Source organism: Anguilla rostrata, chromosome 5 (genome assembly GCF_018555375.3).
Source record: "Anguilla rostrata isolate EN2019 chromosome 5, ASM1855537v3, whole genome shotgun sequence".
Lineage (NCBI taxonomy): Eukaryota > Metazoa > Chordata > Actinopteri > Anguilliformes > Anguillidae > Anguilla > Anguilla rostrata.
Window position 1 is genome coordinate 47,057,923 of NC_057937.1, and position 19,743 is coordinate 47,077,665.

Here is a 19,743-nt window from a genome sequence, read left to right on the forward strand (position 1 = left end):
ATATCTGAAATTAGATTTGACATACCTGGAGTAATAATGCGCTTTGTGAAACTGAGGATTTTGGTGTTGTACGGACTGCTCTGCTAACAGTAATGGAGACTAGTAGATTTCTCTGCTTTTCACATTTATCAAAAATTATATTTGTCATCTATGCAACCTCCCTCAAGCAAAAAAAACAAAACAAACAAAACAAATAATAATTACAGCCAGCCTACTAAGCTGTCTTTCCAAGCATTTAAATCAGGTACAGCAGATGCGCGTCACACCATTCCTTGCCTCTCAGCGAGAAGCATCACGTTAACCTTGTGCAATGTCGCATGTCAGATGCTACTGAGGGGAAGGCACTTTGAGATAAAATTTATTTCTCCTGAGTGTCCCGTGGCTTCTAACTCCGACATAAGCTGCGTGAGTCAGCCCTGTGGTGACAACCAGCCTTTCACCGCGAAGCCCGTCCAGGTGTTGCGGATTTGTGACATTTTACACAGCGAGTGCTAAGGCTACCCAGACTGCACTGGGCCCTTTCCCCTGTTGCATGAATGAAGGCCTGTCACAGGCAGAGAACTGCAGTGAGACACGAGCACTCACCTTCTCCAGCTGTTGTCTGGGGGAGGAGACAGGTACACCGTTCCATAGGGAGAGCTTTCCACGTGGCACAGTCAAGGAAAACACTTCACATATGACATACTGATACAATAATGGGATTCATTCATACATGAAACATCATTTAATGGACCCATGTACAATGCTTATCTATGAAGAAGATAACTGATAATGTAATGGGTGGATCTGCATCACACTGTGAAATAAACGGCTTTGTCACACAGAAACTGAATCAGGGCTACATAGTACAAATGTAGTACAGACAATCTTATCTGATGCCTGAAAGAATGGTCCTTTCATTTGTAAAGTGGCCAAGTGGTGAGGGGTTATAACAAACTAAGTATTCACTCGACCAAGACCCTTTTTCATTTGAACTGCTGATTGAGTGCTTTGATTCTTCTGGAACAGTATCGTTCCATTTTGTTAATTCTCTTTTTTCATTTCAGCAATGCAAGCACTACATATGAATCATCTTAATTAATTATTCATCTATATATTTTAAATTAATCAACACTGATTATGGCAAGAAAAATAAAATATGGCTGCATGCATCAGTATAAAGAACTTCAGTGACATGACTGATTAAGACATGCTGTAACATAACACAAAGTAGGCTATGCTATGCTGCTTACTGTTCAGCAACACCGTAACAGACACAGGCAGCCTCATGTTTGGCAGATGATTGATCTCATTAAACAACCAAGACTACCGTTGCACATTTTCATACACACAGAAACACCCCAGCAGTATTGTGAACATTTATCTGGCACATGTGCTAAAGCAAACAGACCGCAAAAAAATAAACAAAATGTTTAAACTGAAAAAACCAAATGATAATTATAGTCCACCCCCAGGCTTGCTAGACTGAACAATGATATTGTGGTGATGAAAGGACAGAGAAACAGCCCAGGCATTGCCATGTGGGGAGGACAACTTCAAACAAAGGGCAATAAAATGAAGGCTGGCCAATTCACTGCTGTTTCAACCGCTGCTGACACAGTGAAGAACTCCAGTGAACAGGAAGTCTCTCCTTCATCAACTTAATATACATACACACACACACACAAATGAATAGGTGTGTATTTGTGTGTATGTACGAGTGCACACACACCCACGCATGCATGCATACATAAACAGATAAGGGGCAAACAGATCATGATCAGTAGGAAAGTGCCGACATTCAGATGAATAACGTTGATAGTAGAACATTATTTTTAAAAGGTCAGAAACAAATTGATGAACTGCGAACACGCACGCACATGCACGTACACGCACATACATACACATGTGCACATACAAACACACACATACGCACACACACAGATGCTGAAACATGGTGCAAAGAGAGAGATGAGGACACGTGTGTTCTTGTACCCAAAGGCGGAAGTGATGGATTAAACCAGAGATTTCCTCGGTTTTAATTAGCTTATGCAGTGGGAAGGGGACAAGAAACCAATGATAACCCTGACAGAACAAAGTTCCATAGAAAGAGTGGGTGGAGTCCCTCCTCTCCCCTGAATCCAGGTCTACCACCCACTGAGACCAAACAATTCCGCACCTTCCGTCCTTCCAGGGGAGTTCAAGAGGGGGGGGCACGCTAATGTACTGTTAGCGCCACTCTGCTGCACATCGAAGTCAACAGAGCATTCTGGAGGACCGCAAGACGGACGCAGAATCGCAGCGGGGACTGCGTGGTCCCCATGGAGCACAAGCTTAGGCTCACTTTCAGAATCAGCCTAATCTTGGCAGATGCAGTTAAACGAATTTGTGAAAAACAAGCCTTGACCAGGAGGGACATCTGGTGCTTAAGGAAGGGGGAAAAAAAAAAAACTGATGAAATCAAATTTTGGCTTGAAATCCTCAACCCCCCCCAAACCCCCCACCCCCACCCTCTCCTCTCCCACATTGCAATTAAACCAGTGGCACAGCTCCTCAAACTGCCCTTCCGAAAATCTGTTTATTTAGGCAAACAAAAATGTGCTTGTATTCAAAAAGTCTAAAAATACGATAGAGTTTCGAAAAAAAAAGTGTAAGAATTAGCTTCCAGTTTGCTAGCAAGAGCGAGTCTGCTCATCATCAAGTGGAATCACGAGGGAAGTGTTAGATCAGCCAGTTCTCACTCCTTAATCGCAGAACAACTTGGTCATCTTTAGGTGCTACAAAGAGGCTGCCAGATTCATTTTTAATTACGACAGACCACAGATGCAACCAACCCTTCCCCGAAAACGACTTTGTCGCGGCTCTCCGCGCTCACACCCGGGCGAAGCTCTCGCTTTCTCCCTGAAGACTAAAGCCAGAAAGCTGCAATCCTTTCTCAGGCTTAATTCCTCCATTCATTCTATCAAAAAAAAAAAACACCAAAAGAATCGAATGGCTTAATGGGCCTCAGTGCAAATGGAGGAGCCTGGCTACGTACTTCATGTGAAGCCTATGGAGGAAAACAAAGCTGAAGGATACAGAGGGACATATCACCTGTCAGGCAGATACGTACTGTTTAAATGCACCAAACACACAGGAAGTAGGCTAATCCTTTTGCAAATAGGACTAAGAATAAGGTTATTCTTCAATGCACAACAAATCATAATACGGAAACATTCCCTTGCAATGCAAAAGCAATTATTTTCTCAGTGGAAAAAAAAAACACAGGTAATTGATATTTAGGAGTGGGATAAAGAATTTTGGCTGTGAAACACAACATGCAAGGACATGCTGCCTTAGTGTAGCGGTGAAAAGCATGCTGGGTACTGCAGAGACCGAGAGTTTACAAAACGCTTCACTCCGAGACGCGCGGCAGCCACAAGCCGTTCTTGGAGAGCAAAGAGATAAATAAAATCCAAACGTTATGACAAAGCAGGGGAGGTGATTGGACGAGGACCAGAGGAGGAGTGGCTGTGACTCACACAGCTGTTCTCCATTCAACAGAAAACAGACTATAAACGCTGTCCTCAAGAACAACCATGCCCTCAGTGATATAGCCTGCGCAGGCACACAGAGATCTTAGCTGCTGGATGGCAGAATGAGTGGGTTTGGCAGTTTCAGAATTTTTATACATGCGTGGTGGCCTTCTCGTTCAAAGCTGGCAAAAACCGGCCCTGACAAACTATATGTGGAGAGGAGAGTAGAAGCCAAATTCAATCATCCTTTCCTCCTGAAACCAGACTCTGAGGGAAGCTGGTCCACTCATGTGTGAAAGCATACTGTGTACTTTGGACAGTGTAACCGGTGCGACATGGTCTGCTGGGAGAGGGAGAACGAGGCTCCCAGGTGGGAAAGCGAAGTTCAGGTACACCTTAACATAGGTGTTTGAAGTTGGGAGTCACAGGAATCCTTTGAACTAAGGTTAAGGCCAGCCCGGTAGCATGAGATCAGACACTGGAGTGCTTACATAACAGTGCGGCCCGCATCTGCCTTACGGTGGGGGGGTGGTGAAACACCTGAGGGAAGCTGCAGCCCAGCAGGGGGATGGAAATCTGCTCAAGGGACTGGGCCTTCCCTTAGCTACAGATGGTTCCCAGGGAAACGGGAGAGCTGAGCAGCATTGGAAATCGTCAGAGGGTCTCCAATGCTAATGCCATGTTGCCAATCTGCTACAGCAGTCTGAGTATCTGATATCCAGAAATCCTCCAGACGCATGCACAGATACAATTACCCCTATAACCAATTATGCACCAATTCTCCAAGGGTCTAACCACACTTATTCTCCTTGCCATGAATTTGGCTGATATTTGTCCAAGGACTTCTGTTGCAAAAGCAGTGTCAACATTTTAGATGAACATAAAAATTATCCTTGATTTTCAGTGTGGATAAGGGTTGGATAATACGTTAAAGTCACAAAGACCGGAAATTAAGTGATAAGAGAGTCTAGCACAAAAGATTTGGCTAACAAGTAAAATGTCTTTTTTTAAATGCTGTTTCTGACAGCTACAGCCTTTAAATTTTCACTGGCAGTTTAAATCAACACACCTTTTTCCAACTTAAAGTTGAAAATAAAGTCTCAATAAATAAGACTTAGCTGTAGCTGCATTCAGTACAGCCCCCCCCCCCCCCAAACAGATTTACAGTCAAGTCTTGCACACTGCACTGCCAGCTTCAAACAAAGTCAAATGATTCAGACTTTCCAACTCTGCTAACTTTGGAAGATCCACATTTGTTTTTTTTTCCTTATTACATTTTTTTAATTTGAAAGCAAATGGGAGATGACTCATCCTTGGATAAATTGCATATCCTTCAGATACTCAATATCATCATTTATCTTAATTATCCTTTCTTCTTGATTCCCATAGTCTAAGCAAACAGCATGCTGGAGAATTTAAAGAAATCACCCTCACATTCTATAAGTTCTTTAGCAAAGACCAGCCAAAACACAATCCCACTGAAACTTTAAACCTGAGGACCGTACCCTGGCAGGTGAACACAGACCAGAGTCTCTAATGTGTAGAGGCACAATGCAATAAACAAAGGTAGGGAAGATAAGAATAATAAAAAAGACACCCGCTGGTCACTTTCCAAGTGTAGGGCTATGGAAATTGAGGAGACAAATACCCATTTGTTTCCATTGGGCAGCCGAAACTGCTCCCAGCACCAAACATGCTCCTGAAACAAGGAACTACAAAGTACTACAGCCTGTACCACTCATATATAGCCCCATTCACACTTGGGCCTTGTGTCCACTGAACCGCCTAACCTGTATGTATGTGTGCTGATCTAATGCGAGCCAAAACTGTTCTGCTTCAAAATGTATATAGCATCACCTAATGAACCACAGAGGATCTCGTAGCACTTGCTTTCTGTCTGCACATACGTCCAGCATGCCGCATGCAGGTAATAACTCTGGTTGCTTTTAAACCTGTGGGTTGCTCGCAAATGTATGATGGAGGAAGAAGCGCCGTCACTTTGGCTTTAGTTACTCCTGCTTTGGGCCAGCCCTTGTGGGGAGGGATGCTGATTATGCAGCTTGGCAGTTAAAACGCTTATTTTACAGCATGAACAATGGCTGAAATGTGAACAAGATCGTGCTACAGCAGTAGTAAGCATTATGTGAGACTTTCCAGCAATTGTACTTTTCAGATAAACACATCTACTTCTCATTAAATCTCCTATGCATGTACCATGCTGGTTGGCCACCTGCCTTCAAAATAGTTAAAATTCATACAAGTGAATTCAGACCAGCACAAACAAATGCACAGATCAGCTCATGCACCCAGTTTATGTCCAGCAAACGCTAACTGAACTGTACAGCACTAAACCATATCAAATAACCCCTATAGCAATGAGTCATGTACAGCAGGAATAACCTTTGTTAGGCAGTCCGCTGCAGCACCAGCAGTGAAGGCTGACATTTGAGCGGCATTGCGGACCGCGTAAAAACACAATCCCCACGCAACGGCTTCCTGCACCGGGCTCGCTGTGGCCTAAGGAGGGCCGAGGCGAGGCGGAACGCAGCGCGCGCACGCCCCCGCCGCTCCCGCCGCGGGACCCGTGGGCGCGTAAAGGATATCTGCCTGCCGTGCTTGTCCACGGGCCTGCGATGCGGAGAATTGATGCGGTTGCGGTCGCGGTGGACCCTCTCCACCAAGCCGTGGTGGCGGGTCCCTCGCACCGTGTCCAGACCAGTGGGGAACACGCCCTGTGGAGGGGGAGGGGGAGGGGAGGGGAAGAGGGGAGAAAACAGCCTCAGGCCCACTTTCGAATGTTCCTTAATTAGGCACTCTACTACCCGCACTGAGGAAACACAGCTGCAAGCTGGAAGGCTGGAAGTGTTTACTGTTGCTATAGTATTAGCCTAATAAATTCATTTGAAAATCAATGCTCGAGCACTCTCAACTAGCTCTTCTTCCTTTCCCTTACTGTTACTGCTTTCATTACTTTTATGACTCACTGAGAGACACACTATAATATTCACAAAAAATACTTAAGCATTCAATAATTTATAGTCATCTGATGATATATATATATATATATATATATATCACTCTCTTTTGATTTAGAGAATGCAATCAACTGCATAACAACTCGGTATTCTCCCCCGAAGTCAAGCGGATAAATTTCATCCCTTGGTAGGCATCTACTTCACTGTATTTGGTTTCTGGCAACTGCTAACATTCAGGGATCAATGCCTGCATTTCTAAAGAGACATTATTCACAGCACTAAAGGCAGTTTCACCCGAGGTACAAGGATGTTTTCCACAGTTTTGAAACAGATACCGTCTCGAAGCTACACAAACACACTAACATATCAAATTCACAGATGAGCGTCGATATTTCGTATTTTGTCAAATAGTCAAACATCTGAATAATGTATGTTCCTCAGCTGGGCTATTTGCACTTCTAAATGATATTGCTGTCTACTGTAATCATATTCTGAGAAAATGTTCCGCTTGGGAAACCTAGACTTGTAAAAACAATAATTAAAAAATGGCCTGCGTTGCCAGATAGTGCTATGACACTGCAGCATACTTTGTTGCTACAAGACCGAGTAGACCGGCTCTGAGGTCTGGCGAGTGGAGTTGACATGTCAGCTGATCGTCACCGAATATGGGGGCCACTCACCTGGAATTCCGCGGTGGTGTTTCCGATCTGGTTGACGTTGGGCAGCGAACCACCATAGTACTGCGCCCGGGTCTGATTCAAGCGTAGCTGCTGGATCTTCTGGAACTGAACCTTTCAAAGGAGACACATAGCCGTCAGACGCTGATAACAAGAGGGTGGAGTTGTCTGGGAGTTTTTGAGTGAGAGAGGACCAGGACAAGAAAACAGGTCTCATGGCTATACTGAGCCAAGGGCTTCCATATGCTTTTACCACATTTCAGGGGAAGGTTTTATTTCTTGACTGTAACTCTTTATCTAGTCTTTGAATGACACGAGTGCCAGTCTCCAGCCTTGAAATATGTATGCTATGGAAATTTCCAAGCAGACAAAATATGTAGAGGTTGTTTAAAAACAGAATCTCCCCTGAACCACTGCAAAGACCAACCTGATCACAGTCCGTTTTTGCACCGACTGCAAAGATAAACAGTGTCCATTATCAGTTCTGATCACGAATAGGCAAATTTGGGAGCCATTTCTTCCTCACACTAAGCAAAGGACAAAATTTGAATCTCAAAGACTGACCTCATTTGATGTTATCAATGGATTTACACGAATGGGAAAGACCATCTTTCTAACAGGAGAGACGCAGTATAAGCTCTCAGTTTGATCAGAACATCAGCCTTAAGGGGGTTTCACAGACCTTCCCCATTAGGACTCAACCACACAAACAAAGGCACTTGGTCATTGGCCAAATTAGCAATTTAGCCATGGATCAGGCAAGATTAGGTTCTGTGAAGCAGCCCCTTAACATAGAACCACTGAATGTGAACAGAGAGAACAAACAGTCTGCAAACTAGCTGCCAACCACCTGTATGACCGAACGTATCATAACGACCATCTGAATTCAGGCCCCTGAGACACTACAGTGCTATGTGGTAACTTCTCTATACAAAACAATTTGTCACAAGAGCCGCCTATACCATACTATACTTCCCTGGCCGAGGAGCAGGCAGCCCCACAGACGCCTGATACGGACTAAGTTTCCTTATAAACAATAGCCTGTCTCCACCCTTTCACTGGGAGCTCCTGTCAGTCTGACCCTCCCATCGCTGTAGTAACCAAACCTGCTGATCCTCTGGAACAGCAGCCCTGTTATTTTTAGCACACTGCTCCTGTGCTCACAGGTGTCTGTATCTCCAAAGTTAAATAAGGCGGACTCCTGTCTTTGCCCTGACAAATTCAACATCCCACCCTCAATAACCAAGAATATGGTCCTGAGTAAACCAAACCTCAAGAAGTCTCGAAACCTGGCCCCATATAGCCTACAAGAACCCAGACCTCATAAAATCAGGCAACAGAATTTGCATTTGCATTCAGAATAACCAGCCCTACCATCATCCACCAGTCAAAATACACCACTGGTCACAAACCATTTCACAGAGAGAATGGTGGGAGCTGTAGTTTAAAGCATGTGAATTTGAAATGTTTGACAATCCCTGGCCTCCATCTCCCATCAGCCACTTTGCAAAATATTCAGCAACCCTTTGCCCACTGAATGTACCCCTGGCCTCATGTGTACTCCCGTACGGAAACAGTGAAGGAGAGATATATATACTCATTCACACAATGATTTAGGGCATGCCTGCCAACCTCATCAAGGTTCCGTGGAAACAACCTGTCTCCTCCCTCAAATAAGTTACAATTCAAAAACTTGTCCTCTCCCTCAAATAAGCTCTGATTTTTCAAGGCCACCAAAAGCAATCCTCCAGCAACCCCCCAGTGATTGGTGTCCCCGTTTAAACAAGTCAGACACGGAAATTGCCATGGAGATCCTGGCTGGGGATGCCATTCTCATGGGTAAGGGGAAAAACCTGGCAGTAATACTGCAACCCACATCAAATCTTACAGCCAGTGCACAGAAATGACAACTAAGCACATATTTAATACATACACACATCTCTAAAAATAAAGGTTTGGATCAGAAGTTAAAGTTTGATATATGTCACTATATAGCCTACATCCATGTTACAGTGAAGACACTGTTTTACCACTAAAATAAACTAGAAGTTCCACTTTGGATAAAATAATTACTTTTTGGAGGATCTAAAAAACAATAGCCTAACATTTCTGAGAACTCTTTTTCAACTAATATTTCATGTTTAACAACTTATTTTTCAATAAATATTTCATGTTTAACATGTTTTGACATGGACCATTTGATGTTTTGCATTCCATGTTCATTAAAATATTTATTCTAAGTTTAGTTTAATTTAAAAAAAATAAAATTCAGTGTAGAGCTGGGCCCCCACTCTGCAGTGGGGGAGGGTTGGGACAGATGAGCCAATACACTAAAAGTAAGTTCCTGTCTATATTTCTGTCTCTAGTTAAAACACACTTCTGGAACACTAAACGTTTGTGGGACACAATATGTACGGTATCAAGTACTCTAAATAGCATGTCCTAAGCCCAGAACTCAACCAATCAAACAATGATGCAAGTCAGTTGTTAATTCCAGCCAAGAGATTTTTGTAGTAGTGAAAGGAGAAATATAAAACCCTGTAAAAAATGTTTTGCCTGCAGATAATTTATGATCATGTGAAGAAATTTTAAATAATACGGAAAAAAAGGTCTTGTGATTGGTCTGCGCATTGTGGAAATTTGATTTTTTTGTTCTTTCTCTCGATTCACTCTGATAAAAAGCTCTGACTACCAGAAAGGTCAGCATGTGTCTTCAACCAAGAGAGAGGGTCAAGATCTTGAATTATAGGACCTGATTTAGAAGATTCAAATGCACTTAAACAGTTGATAAAAAACCATACCCAATTTACATTTTGGATGCAGCACAGTGATTAAAGCTAATACATAGTATTCCATTTAATACAATTTTTCAGTCACTCAATGCTGCACTGGTTAAGACCCCTGGAGATTGTGGGTTACAATTCCACATCCTTTACTCCAAGTGTTCAGTAAAACTCATGCAGATGAGTGGAATAGAGAACAAGATTTTAAACATAGAACAGACAAACAAATTATATTGCCATGAGTTGCCATGGGTGAAAGAACAAAATGTCTTAAGTGTTTTTCTGTTTGAAAGTCATTTCAGGTGACGACCTGCGCAGCTACTAGGCTATAAGGTGAGGGAAGGAGAGAACAGGGTTAATGAGGGGCAGACTCAAGAGAACTGCACAGAACTGGAGAGGGAGAGGCGCTCTCAGGAAGTCAAGAGCAGAGCACCAACAAACTTCAAGGATTCCTACTCTCACCCACTTTCTAACTGGACCAATAAAGACTGCCCATCACTGTAAAAACAACAAAGTCCCTCACCCAAGGGAGTTACGGCACATAAAGATATGAAGCAATCCATAATCTGCTCCCATGAGATCCAAATCCCTTAATATTTGGAGCATGATTGCCAATTGGTTGGAAACTGTCCAATATGCATGGCTCCTCCCACAATCACAGTTCAAAATATATTCAGTTATGCTTCAAGCATGAACTTAAAAGCTTGCTTCTAAATTATTTCAGGATTCTCTTTTGTCCCCAAAACAACACATTTTTATTCATGTTTTTGTAATGGTGTATGTTGCCAAGCAACAGACTGGTTTCTAGGAAAAAATACCAACTACAAGTTCTAGTGTGGCATGAAGCCCCACATCCACTGTCAACTATGCTTCTCTCTGGGGGTCACTGACAGGTCATCCCACATGGGCAACTTAATCCAGCACAGCTTCAAAACCACAAGTCTTTTAACTGAGCAGTCCTGAAAAAGCACTCTAAAAGCCTTCATTGTGACTCAATGGCATGGAAGCACTATGAATAGAACCTTTATTTACATGGTTGCATTACTTCTAATCTCTCTACACTCCACGCTCTTATTATTTGGAACTCTTAATTGAACATATCTCAATGATGTAAGTTAGGAGCGGAAATATTGGACACTGCTTGAGTTGAAGTTTGTAATGACCCTCCTCCACTCCCCTTTTATTTTCCGATTTCAATATACCATCTGAAACATTCTATGTTCTATGTTTCTAGATCTATACCTGTGATCTAAACTGCTATTTATTCATGGCAAGACAGAGGTGATTCATTATGAGAGAGAGGAAAAGTCCCCATTCAACCTCCTCATAAAAATTATATTGTAACTATATTATAAATAATATTCTAAATCTGTCATTTAGAATTTTAAAGAGACAATTTCAGTCCTTGCACAGGAGTAGCTACGTACATATGTATAAATGTGGCAGTTTGTAATTGTATAAAGCCTGCTGATGAATTCAAGTACACCATGTCCTGGTCTCGTGTTAAGGATTAATTAGGTGATGAAGAGAGGGGAGATGGGGGGAGAAGAATGGCAACAGAAGCCAACCTGCCAACTGTTTCTTTTCACCAGCCTCGTCCATTATTAATATTTTTGCGAACTTAAACACAGTATGATTGTCATACTCTTGGACTTTATCATCTGTGTTTAACATCTGATGTTGAAAATGGAAAAAAATGTTCCCAAACTCTGACTGCTTTTCAGATGTCTGCTGGGGGAAAGGGAAAAAAATCTAATTTCATCCTTTAATGAAACTTGTAAACATGCCCATCAGAACATCTTTGACAAATTCCAAGTCAAAAACGGAATACAAATCGAGAAATCTTTTTTTTTTTTTTAAATAATACAAAAGATACACATGATGCAAAATACACACAAAGTGCATTAAAGTGCACACTTGATGATTCTTATAAAAAAATATGCCCAGAGACAGTGTTTTGTTCAATGAAACAAACAATTAGTATACTGAAGTCAGCATAGATAAAAAATCCGATCTGTAGGCTATACTGCAGCAAGTGGAATGACTTGGCAGAACTCAGCCGATGCCAGTTTGCAACTGGCTTTAATTCATTAAAACTGTTCAAGTAAAATTATTTGTATTTACCAGCTTGTAAAATGTCTGCTCCTTAAAAAGTCTTGGCAGTTGTAAAACTAAAAAGCTACCATATAGTGCTTCAATTAATTGTTAATAAAACACAAGAAAAACCTTATCAGACAAATGGTCTAATAATGTTACGATTTATGTTAACAGTTTTATTTTCCAATTGAAGGAACGGTAATCAGCTGAATAGCTTTGGTACATATCAGAAATGGCAAACTACTGATAACTGCTCAATGTTGCATGTAAAATCCAGATCAGTATTCAGATAACAACTGAATCAAACCCAAGTAATGAAAAGCTCATGAACTATACACGTAACACTCCCATTACAAGGTTTGAAAAACAATATTATACAGGACGCTCACACTTTGCATTACACTATTTTTGGCAGGACTGAAACAATCTTATTCTTAATAAGTGTCAAAAATGATGCGTACAATCAGGCTTATTCTCAAACAGATGGCTGCGGTTGTAGCAATGGCAAGTCAACAGGCATAGCTGAAATTGAGTTAACAGTTGACCCTGAAGGGACGATAACCTGTGGTATGAATATAGCAGTGTTCACCCAAGCCGGGCCTCAGCTATACCTTACTGCAGTCACTGTTTTTTAAACTTTTTCATGCTAAAATCAGGCTACCTCCCAGAAACAGCTTTGACTATGACAGTAGTGAATACAGTTCAGTTTCCAACCTAACACACAAATAAAAATGCCCATATAAAAATGCCTACATGTTCTTTTGAACCAGAAACATCAGCTAAAATGTGGAAGCTAAATATGTAGACACTGGTAGGTATGGCATAAATAAAGATATAGTCTAGACAAATGCATTAATTGAATAACATTTTAGAGTCATACAATAATGAATTAAGTTTTACAGACAGCATGAAAACGTTGAGAACTCTCAAAAACTACATTACGTGGATATCCAACATATGCCAAACAGTTTTTTTTCTTCAGGTGGGTGTGCCGTTTGGTTTGTCAACAGAAAGCTTAGCTATGGACACAATGCTGAGTAGAGGCCATGAGCATTCTACACCAGTTAAAAAAACTGCAGTTCACAGCCAATTATCTGTCTAATATTTAGCGAGCATGCAGGAACAGACTGAAGGACTCTTAACTTATAAAAAAAAATCCCAACAACATTCTCAAATGTACATTAAGAGAGCTCCAAGCTGTTGTGGTGTGGGGGCTATGTACAGCTGAATAGCCAACTGGAGCTACAGAACCAGGAACAATAGCCAGGAAGTTAAGCAGGAGCCCAGGAAGCCCCCATGTTTTTCTATAGTCTTTCCAAGACCAAAACTCTGGACTAGGGGTCATCAGTGTCTCCGTACACGGACAAACGTGTCCGTGGCAACAAAAAAAAAATTGATTGGGGAAAAAAAGTTTATTTTTTTCCCATGATAATATACATTGCAATCATTTTCTTGTCAAAATATTGACAATCTAATGTTTTCTGAGAATAATAAATAAATTAATTAAAACTTGACCACTTCAAGTTTTGTATGTCCGTGGTAAAAATCGCATTTTGACCAAAAAGTCCACCACAAGCCAACATGGTGATGACCCCTGCTCTGGACCCTAACATGACACTATATTCCACCCAAAGGGAAGGGTAGAATACAACAGAAAAAACAGAAGAGGTCAGAGCTCCTTTGCAAGAAGTGGGATACAGAAGCATACTGCCTGTAACAGCAACATATCCAACCTGGAGCTGGGTTTGAGTTTTTGTTTCATCATTTTTTAATGGCATAGGTACATAATTACTCACATCTTCACAAGCTAGTTAACAACCTATAAGTGGGAAAAAAGGTGCTTCACAGTTCTTTTAAAAAGGCAGGGAATGTAATATTACACACTGATAATTCTTTCGTACCCTCCTGGCACAGGGGCATGAACAAGGCCACAAGCTAGTCTTAATATCCCGTCAGCCTCAGTTCTGGCCTCAATACATTTGAGAAAAACAATGGAAAATACACGTGGGCCATTAGACATATTTCTCGAGTTTGAGTCTGAAAGGTGGATAAGGGAAGTTTGTAGCCAGTTATGTGCCAAATGTCAAATAACAACTGTATATACAATGCGCAGTTACAGATCAGTGATAAGGGATACTGAGACCAACCATATACTTACCCAAGGTTCAGTTTTGCAAAACATTCCCCATAAAACCAAGATTGAAACTCTAGCTCCAATTAGAGGCTTATGTTCATTGTTCACTCTGGAGTATTCTTATATAGGCTGTGTTTTTCTCAGTAAGCAGCCTTGGATGCCCTTGAAGGCACAACCAGTGTTATTAAAGTGGCCTAAGAGATACTACCTACAAGTACTGAATGAAATCTATTTATTTTTCCTGATTACATAATGGTATAGATAGGTGTCTTTAGCAATTGGCATTATCTTTTAAAATCCCTACCATGAAAGTGCACACACAAGCACTGACTGCTTTGAGTTTATTTGTGTGGTCCGCTCACATGGCTGTACATTCGAGCTACACCGTGAAACAAATCAGAACCTCGCACAGCTGACAGCGACAATCTCCGGCAAATTTGTTCTTTGTCTGTATCTCAAGCCTAGTAATAGGTTACATAAAAAATTAGGTCAAGTTCTTTCACAGCTACATTTAATGAGCCCATTATGCACATTTGCACAGCTTGCTCTTGGCAATAGTAGGAGGTACAATCACTGCATTGGGCCCCCTTTGAAGGTTCGGTTCATGATGGGCTTGTTCTTGATTTCAGGATGCTTGCGCAAAACACAACTGCAAAACCTCCCCAGCACTTAGCATTTTAAACATGCTGAGGGAAAGCAGAAATTACTCATGCAATGCCTCATTACTCCTGTTGTGTGTTCACAAAAGCAAAAGACCTTGAGGACTATTCAAGATTTCAATAAGACTGCAGTACACTCAGAATAAGGAAGAGATTTCATACACTGAATGGCACCTCAAACTGAAGCAACAAGTTCCATGCTTTTTTTTTCTCCACGCCAGTCCAAGGCACTTTAAAATGCACTGTTAAAGTGAAATCTACATCAGATAACAGTATTTCAAATTTAGGGGGAAACGGGAACTTAAATTGATAAGAACCATAAATAAAAGTTTTAGGAAACCACAACACCCACATGTGCATCTTCATTCCTCATTACAGGAATGCGCATAATTTATTATTATGTGATATTTCGAGAACAACTCTGTGAACACGGGCAATTTTGGATGTGACAGCTGCCCCCTTCAAACAACCCCCTTCCAACGGATTCACAGAACTGCGTGAAACGATCTCTCGTGGCCACAAATTTTTTCAGGTCCATCTACGAGACACTCGCGTGAAATACTGGCGACAATGAATACCCCGTTATCTTCACATTACTTCAGACATGAACATTATGTGGCAACCTCATTTAATAATGGCAACATTCCATAATTCGTTATTATTAGATTACATTTACGTATCTGCTTACCCTAGAAACGGTGAGGTCTGTCATAAGCTGTTCGAAGGCCCGCGTCTCCTCGGCCTGTTTTTGATTGTGCAGCGCGATCTTTTCGCTGAATTTTCTTGGGTTGGAACCACCGGAGCCCGGGGATCCCGACATTGTGAGGGCCGCACAGTTTCACAAGTTTATTTAATGCAATGATTCCAAGTTACAGGGAAACACCAATAATGTTTTCTTAATCCATTCTTCTTCTTTTTTCTTTTTGCGAGTCCATCAAGTCTAAAGTACAATAACGGTGTTTGGTAACTTGGCTAGCTGGCTACCAGCTAACAAATATTTGTAAACGAAAATATAACATATATATTTGGTAGTTTTTTGTGTAATTAATGCAAATTCTGTTAGCTTGCAAGCTCTTTCACTATTTCTGAATATAACACGGACGTTCAGAGTTGTGTCACCATTTTCAGCCAACTTAGAAAAAATTAAAAAGTGCTCAAAGTCAACGTGCTTGAATACCAGTTTAGCCAGCAAACTGGCTAACTCTCTATCTGTATTTGATGAACCATTTCCTTCATCTTAGAATCATAAATTTGCTCTTATATTGCAGGCAGCTGTCCTGCAACCAAAAATAATATCTCCCATAAATAATTAGCTAGTCACATCCCTTTGAGTTTTAAACTAAATTCTGGTTTGTCAGCTGCAATGTAAATAATTTGTTTAAAGGGTTTATAAAGTGAAATGTGTACGCGAACGTTAGCTGTACATTCAGATTACGATGTCACAACAAACGTTATGTAGCTAAATTCTGGACATGGGAAAATGCATAAGTTGGTGAACTGATTGAAGGAGTTCCTTGATGTAAAAAGAAGAATCCACAAGCAAAATTGCAAATCCACCGTGTAAGAAAATCCTTCCCATCAATATGCAGAGGGCTTGCTATTCCACAGAACAATATCCAACGGCGACTACGCTGGTAAAGGTAGTTAGTTTGCTAGCTAGCTTGTCGTAAGCTAGCTAGGCGAAACACTCCTCCGTTTGCTAAAAACAAGGTTTTTCGGATTCGTAGTTATTGGTCCAGAACAGAGACGTGGTCGGTTTTCTGCCCGGTCTGTTTACACTTCAGCAGAGCTTACGTTCTGACATTTCAACAAGTGTCCCAAGATTCAGAACAAGCGATCTAAACCACATACACTGCGATAAATAGGTAACGTAGATGTCTCCTGTTTGTTACCGCGGTAAAAAACAAAACAAAATGAAAAACCAACGATGTAAAATTCAGATGAGCAGGTGATTTGCAAAGAAATCCGATGTCGCTGATTAGAAAGTCTTTCTTTAATGTTTTACAATTAAATGAATGCTGTTCGCCGTCTTGTCAGATCTGTGGGGGTGTGCACACCCTTTCTGTCGCTCTTGCTGCGTTTTCATCAGTCCGTGTTCATTAATAATACAAATTTCCAGGTTCTTGCCCGTCGGCGATCGGCTTTGGTTTACTAAAACCCCCTTACCCCCAAAGTGAGCCTGAAAACAACATTAAAAACACCAACCTGACTGAAACTGCGAGACAACTTACTAACTCAAGGTGTCCGCAAGGCGGCAGTAGTGCGCTCTTAAAGTGGTACTAACGCTAGTCGGTGAGCGAAACTTTCCAGTTATGTTTGATGTACTACTTTCTGACCCAGGGGGTTCTTCAATTTCCTCGGTTTTTAGTGCTTTCTGTGATTTTTTGACAGTTTTGGATGGTAGCTGTTAATAACCTAACTCTAGAAAGGCCACATTTTTTATTACCTTGAATGGCAAGCCTGATGCCAGATGGTGTCAGTTTATCCATAAAGATATGAAACATTATGTTGCAAAACTATTTTCTTCAAATAAAGGACATGACTGTATCAATTTCAACATTTTAATGTCTAATTTACATCAGTTTTGTTATATAGGTAAGGGGAAATGTGCCAAGGCGTATTATGGGCACATTGAGAAAAACGCTAGACTGTAAAATGAGCAAAACACAAAATGGACTTATCAATTCCACGGGGAACACACAGCTTCAGTTGTTTGTGTGAGCAGGGACTGCAGACAAATCTATTGCATTTCATGCAGTTCTATTTAGCCTTATTCCAACTGCATTTGCCGACTTGGCACTGTTTTCTTCCCAGGAGTGACTGGTGCATGAGGTGATGCTGCAACCGTGGTTGCTCTGGTGGCTTCTGCTTCTGTCTTCGACTGTAATTTTCACGCAGCTCGCATGCCAGGTCCATGATGAAGTCATTCATCAGTAATTCCAGTGTTTCTTCTGGTCCTATTCACTTGCATGATTACGAAAAACTGAAAGTTTGTCAGAGGAATTATCTCCACAGAGTTATAAACCCATCATTTCTATGAATACAATGCCCACACTTAATTATCCCCATGTTGAAGTCAATAATAATAGTAAATCATTTTCATCAAACGATTGTAGTGAATTAATTTTGTGTGATTATATGTGCAAAAAGTAGTTTCAGTTACACTTGACCCAGAAATTCGCACCAAAACACCTGTTATTCAGTTTCTGAATAGCGTGCCGGAGGAGAGACCAACCCATTCACACCTGGGTATCAGCACCTATTACCTTTTGTCTCGCAGGGGGGGTTTTGTGAATAAAATGGCATAAAATGCCTGTATTTCTTTAATGAGTTGATTTTTTAAATAATTCTAATTTAAGTCCAGCTATTTAGTAAAAGTCATTGAAGGAGGAGAGTATTGCATGTGTGGTGTTGGAGTAGTTTTCCTTTTAAAAACCAAACGCCCCATGACATTTTTGGCTTTGGCCTTTCTTTTGTTACTGTAGCCTACGGTGAAATTTGTATAGGCCTATGCATTTTTACAGTAGGCTATTTCCAAATGTTGGGAGAAACAAAGTGTGACTATGCAGATTCTGGAATGCGTTGGGATCAAGGTTCTCGCCCTTGTCAGTTCTTGCAATCAGATGTATGATGGCCCCTGTCAATAGTGTTGATGCCCAGCACTCCTTCCCCCACTACGGCAACATCAGTGGCAATAGGTGCTCATCAAGGACTCAAACCTCCCAATGTACAACATATTGTACCAAAATATACTTTGAAGAAATAAAAACGGACACACGTTAACCGTGTTTTATTTTAGTAATGCAAGTTGAGCATGCTGTATTTCTAACGTTCTGTTAAGTTCAAGGAAAAAAGGTATGCTCTGAGTAAATACACAAGCCTATCGACGTGTTTCATTCATAGGCTGTTTCTAGCAGCCTTAATGATTGGCCATTTGTAGTATTTTCCCTTTAGAATACACCAGAAATAATTTCACAGCTGTTCTTTAAAAAAATTATTCCAGGGCGGCATGTCCCCCGACCCTCCTGGAGGTTTGTAGTTCCCGGAGTCTATGCACTTCAACCCCCCCAATATTCAAAATATAGTTACGCCCTTGTACTAAAGTTATTTAATTGAGGTAGTGCTTATAAAAATCAGAGATCATTAGTCTTCATAAGATCCTGTGCTACTGCCACTGCAGGCCAAAAGTGAGTGTGAAGCCGGGCTTCCAGGTCAGTAAGTTCTCACAATCAAACAGTAATAAAATACATTTAATGAGAGTCAGAACTTCATAGATCAAATGAGATAACTTAAAGAGGGGATTTTATCAGAAGATGGCATTGGCCTAAATTTAGACATTTCAAATGAAAATAATAGCGGAAAAAAGTCATGTAACACTGCTTTAAACTGCATCATTTGTAATGATGCAAGAAATCTTGTCATTAAAATGATTTTTGTTCATCAAAGTAGGGAGTGTAGAGTGTATTTTCCAGTGAATTAATGCATTTTCCCCTCAATATTTCCTAAAATTACCTAGTGTGTTCATAGTTTGATGAATAATTTTGGTATTAAAAGCCCTTACACTGAAGGATACCCCCAACCATGCATCAAGGAACAAGGTAAATTTAAAAAAATCTGTCCTACAGTTCGTTCCAAGTAGTCAAAGTACCCAAATTATCACGCTCATAAATTCAATAAACAATGTTATGCACATTAAATTGCAGTACAATAAAGTCTTCCAGGCATCGGCAAATTTTCAGTGTCTGCATTTATTTTGTGTACTTTTTTAAAACAGACATTGAACTCTATTACAACACACCTTTTAGAAAATCAAGTCCCCCTATTTCAAGTCAACATAAATATTGTGGAAAAATAAGTTTTGACATTTCATTACTCGTAAGTCAATATTTCATTGCATTTCCCTTACATTTGATGCCTGCATTGA

General features: G+C 40.9%; 1 protein-coding gene across 6 annotated transcripts in view; it reads right to left on the reverse strand.

Moving 5' to 3' along the window:
• crtc3 (CREB regulated transcription coactivator 3) overlaps positions 1-17,056 on the reverse strand; it is a 38,954-nt gene extending 21,898 nt beyond the window's left edge. For all 6 annotated transcript variants that reach the window (XM_064336674.1, XM_064336673.1, XM_064336672.1 and 3 more), the window contains exons 1-4: positions 15,508-17,056; positions 7,150-7,260; positions 6,098-6,226; positions 586-647 (exon numbers count right to left, since the gene is read on the reverse strand). In XM_064336674.1, coding sequence (XP_064192744.1) covers positions 586-647; positions 6,098-6,226; positions 7,150-7,260; positions 15,508-15,639 — 434 coding nt within the window. In that variant the 5' untranslated portion in view covers positions 15,640-17,056. The remainder of the gene's footprint in view (positions 1-585; positions 648-6,097; positions 6,227-7,149; positions 7,261-15,507) is intronic.
• Between the last annotated feature and the right edge of the window lie 2,687 nt (positions 17,057-19,743).